Source organism: Silene latifolia, chromosome 3 (assembly GCF_048544455.1).
Source record: "Silene latifolia isolate original U9 population chromosome 3, ASM4854445v1, whole genome shotgun sequence".
Taxonomy (NCBI): domain Eukaryota; kingdom Viridiplantae; phylum Streptophyta; class Magnoliopsida; order Caryophyllales; family Caryophyllaceae; genus Silene; species Silene latifolia.
The window spans coordinates 16,099,725-16,102,360 of NC_133528.1; the positions used below are offsets into that span (position 1 = coordinate 16,099,725).

Below are 2,636 nucleotides of genomic sequence, written 5' to 3' on the forward strand. Positions count from 1 at the left end.
TGCTACTAATTCGAGTACAAAGGACAACAACAAGAAGTTAGACTTGTCCAAGAAGTAAGCTTACTCACACCTTAAAGCAAGGAAAAAGAATCCTATGTAGTTGTTAGAATCCTATGTAGTTGTTTTTCATATTTAGATGATACATAGTCTACTGCTATTGTCCTTTGTAGCCTATGTTAGCTGCTTTATCTGCTGGACAATGTCCACAGCTTAATTATCCAACTGCATATATCATTTCCCAACTGCATTGTACTTTCTCAACAATACAATTAATAAAAATTAAACATGAAGATCTTCCTACAATTCTCTGAATGTCTTCTACTTCCTACACTTCATTAAATTCATCATGGTATCAGAGTCTCGGGAATGAGGCGACTGATAACTATCCATGAATTGAGCATTTACTATCCTTCACCAACTACACATTGATTCATTGTCTATTTATAGAGTAGTATTTCTCCCAACAAGCTCACACCAAAACTTTTTGTGAACTCTAAACAACAAATTCATCTCATGGAAAATCTTTTCTCAAACACTGAAAACATTTCCAAAACACCATCATTCATGGAGCCAACTGATCCTCTTTACCTTCATCCAGCAGAAAGTACGCATCCAATGGTAGTTGATATTAAGCTGTTAGGGATTGAGAACTATCTGGAGTGGAAGAGACAGATGGAAATAGCAATCTGCTCGAAAAGGAAGTTGGGCTTCCTAACTGGAGTTGTTAAGAGGCCAACTGATGATCCTTTGAGAGCTGATACTGGGATACATGTAATAGCTTGCTCATTTCATGGATCTTTTACAATGTGGAGAAATCTATCAAGAACTATGTTCTCTACACCAAGACTGCAAATGAGATCTGGGACTACCTCCAAAAGCATTTCTCTGCCAGCAATGGCGCAAGAAAGTTCAGACTCAACAAGGAGCTTGAAGATCTGGAACAAGATGAGAAGAGTATTTGTGAATACTTCACAGAATTGAGGATCTTGTGGCAGAATCTAGAGATCATGACTGACTGGCCTCCCGTCACACAAGTGACCCCTGAAATCAATGCATGGCTTGATGCACAACTCAAAGAGCAGGAAGAGAGGAAGTTGTTTCAGTTTCTGAATGGACTGTAGAGGAAGTTGCTGCCTTGTTTCAGCATGAGGAGGCCCAGAGAAGGAACTACAAAGGAGCTGAGAAGATGGAAGTGGATAACTCAGCTTTTAATGCTAATCAGCATGCTGGTCAGAAGGATATTGACTCCATCCCTTTTTGTCCAATCTGCAAAAAGGATGGTCATGCCAAGAATAACTGCTGGAAGATAGTTAAGTATCCTGCTGACCACCATGTGTCACAAAGGTTCCCTGAAAAATCTCAGGAAAACAAGCTCAAAGGTGGATATCAGGGCTCTGGATCCAAAAATGGCCACCAAGGCACTGGAGGATATCAAGGTGGATATCAGGGTTCTGGATCCAAGAGATTCAAAGGAGGAATGAACAAAGGAAAGCAAAATTCGATGTATAAAGGTGGGAAAGGTGCTGCAAATGCTGTTTTGGGAGAAGCCAATGATTTTGCAGGCACTGTCACACTCACTACTCAGCAATTTGAGCAACTCATGACGAGCAAAGTAAAAGGAATGGGATTTTATCCAGATACTGAAGATGAGCTAGAAGCTAATTTTGCAGGTATGGCTTATCTAAATTGTGGCTATGCTCATAACCACTCTCATGAGTGGATTATAGACAGGGGAGCATCAGACCACATGGTATCTGACCTGACTATTCTGCAAAATGTCAGGGAATTGCAAACTAAAACTAAAATAAATTTACCTAATGGAGAAACAACTGCAGTTTCTCATACAGGAACACACACCTTCTCCAATGGGATAACTTTGAACAATGTTCTATTTGTTCCTGCTTTTAGACATAACCTTTATCAGTTCCAAAATAAACTCAAGATGAACAATGTTATGTGGTGTTTTATGCAAAAATGTGTGTGATACAGGACTCTCAAACCAAGACAACTAGGGGACTTGGAAGGGAGAACAAGCGTGTCTACCACTTACTAAATAATGATGGCACTAAACACCCTAAGTTAGCTGATAGTTCATCCAGGATTAAGTACTCTAGTTTATGTAATGCAAGTGTGTCTGTACTCTTTAACAGTCAAGGAAAAGGAAAAAATTCAGGGGGGCACAATTTTCAAGCCTTGTAGTGCACCGGACATTATATGTAATGCTTTGCCAATTTTCAATGATAAGAACTCTAATCTGTGGCATTTAAGATTGGGTCATGCCTCTGACAATAAACTGAAACATATCCCAAGTGTCCAACCTTTAAATCCAAAAGGAATTTGCATTCCCTGTTCAATGGCAAAACAAACAAAATTGCCATTTCCTGTGAGAACTGATAAAGCTAGTGAGTTATTTGATTTAGTCAATGTGGATGTTTGGGGTCCTTATAGAAAAGAGACAAGAAACAAATTTAAGTCTTGACTTTGGTTGATGATCATAGTAGAGCTACTTGGATATATCTAATGAAACACAAATCTGAGGTAGCTCAACTGCTAGTAGTTCTGCAGCTAGGCTTACTGCCTTTTGTGACTCAGATTGGGCTTCTTGTCCATTCAGTAGAAGATCTACTACTGGCTAC

General features: G+C 39.3%; 1 protein-coding gene across 1 annotated transcript; it reads left to right on the forward strand.

Moving 5' to 3' along the window:
* The first annotated feature begins 564 nt into the window (after window positions 1-564).
* Window positions 565-1,121, forward strand: LOC141648738 (uncharacterized). Its single transcript, XM_074457457.1, has 2 exons — window positions 565-771; window positions 813-1,121. Exons 1-2 carry the CDS (start codon window positions 565-567, stop codon window positions 1,119-1,121), a joined length of 516 nt encoding a protein of 171 aa, XP_074313558.1.
* The last annotated feature ends 1,515 nt before the right edge of the window (window positions 1,122-2,636 follow it).

What these genes read in the sequence shown, in the direction of transcription:
- LOC141648738 (XM_074457457.1), top strand. Translation starts at nt 565, where the DNA reads ATGGAGCCAACTGATCCTCTTTACCTTCATCCAGCAGAAAGTACGCAT. An exon ending in GAGCTGATACTGGGATACAT is followed by an intron (nt 772 to 812) that starts GTAATAGCTTGC and finishes TACAATGTGGAG; the next exon opens with AAATCTATCAAGAACTATGT.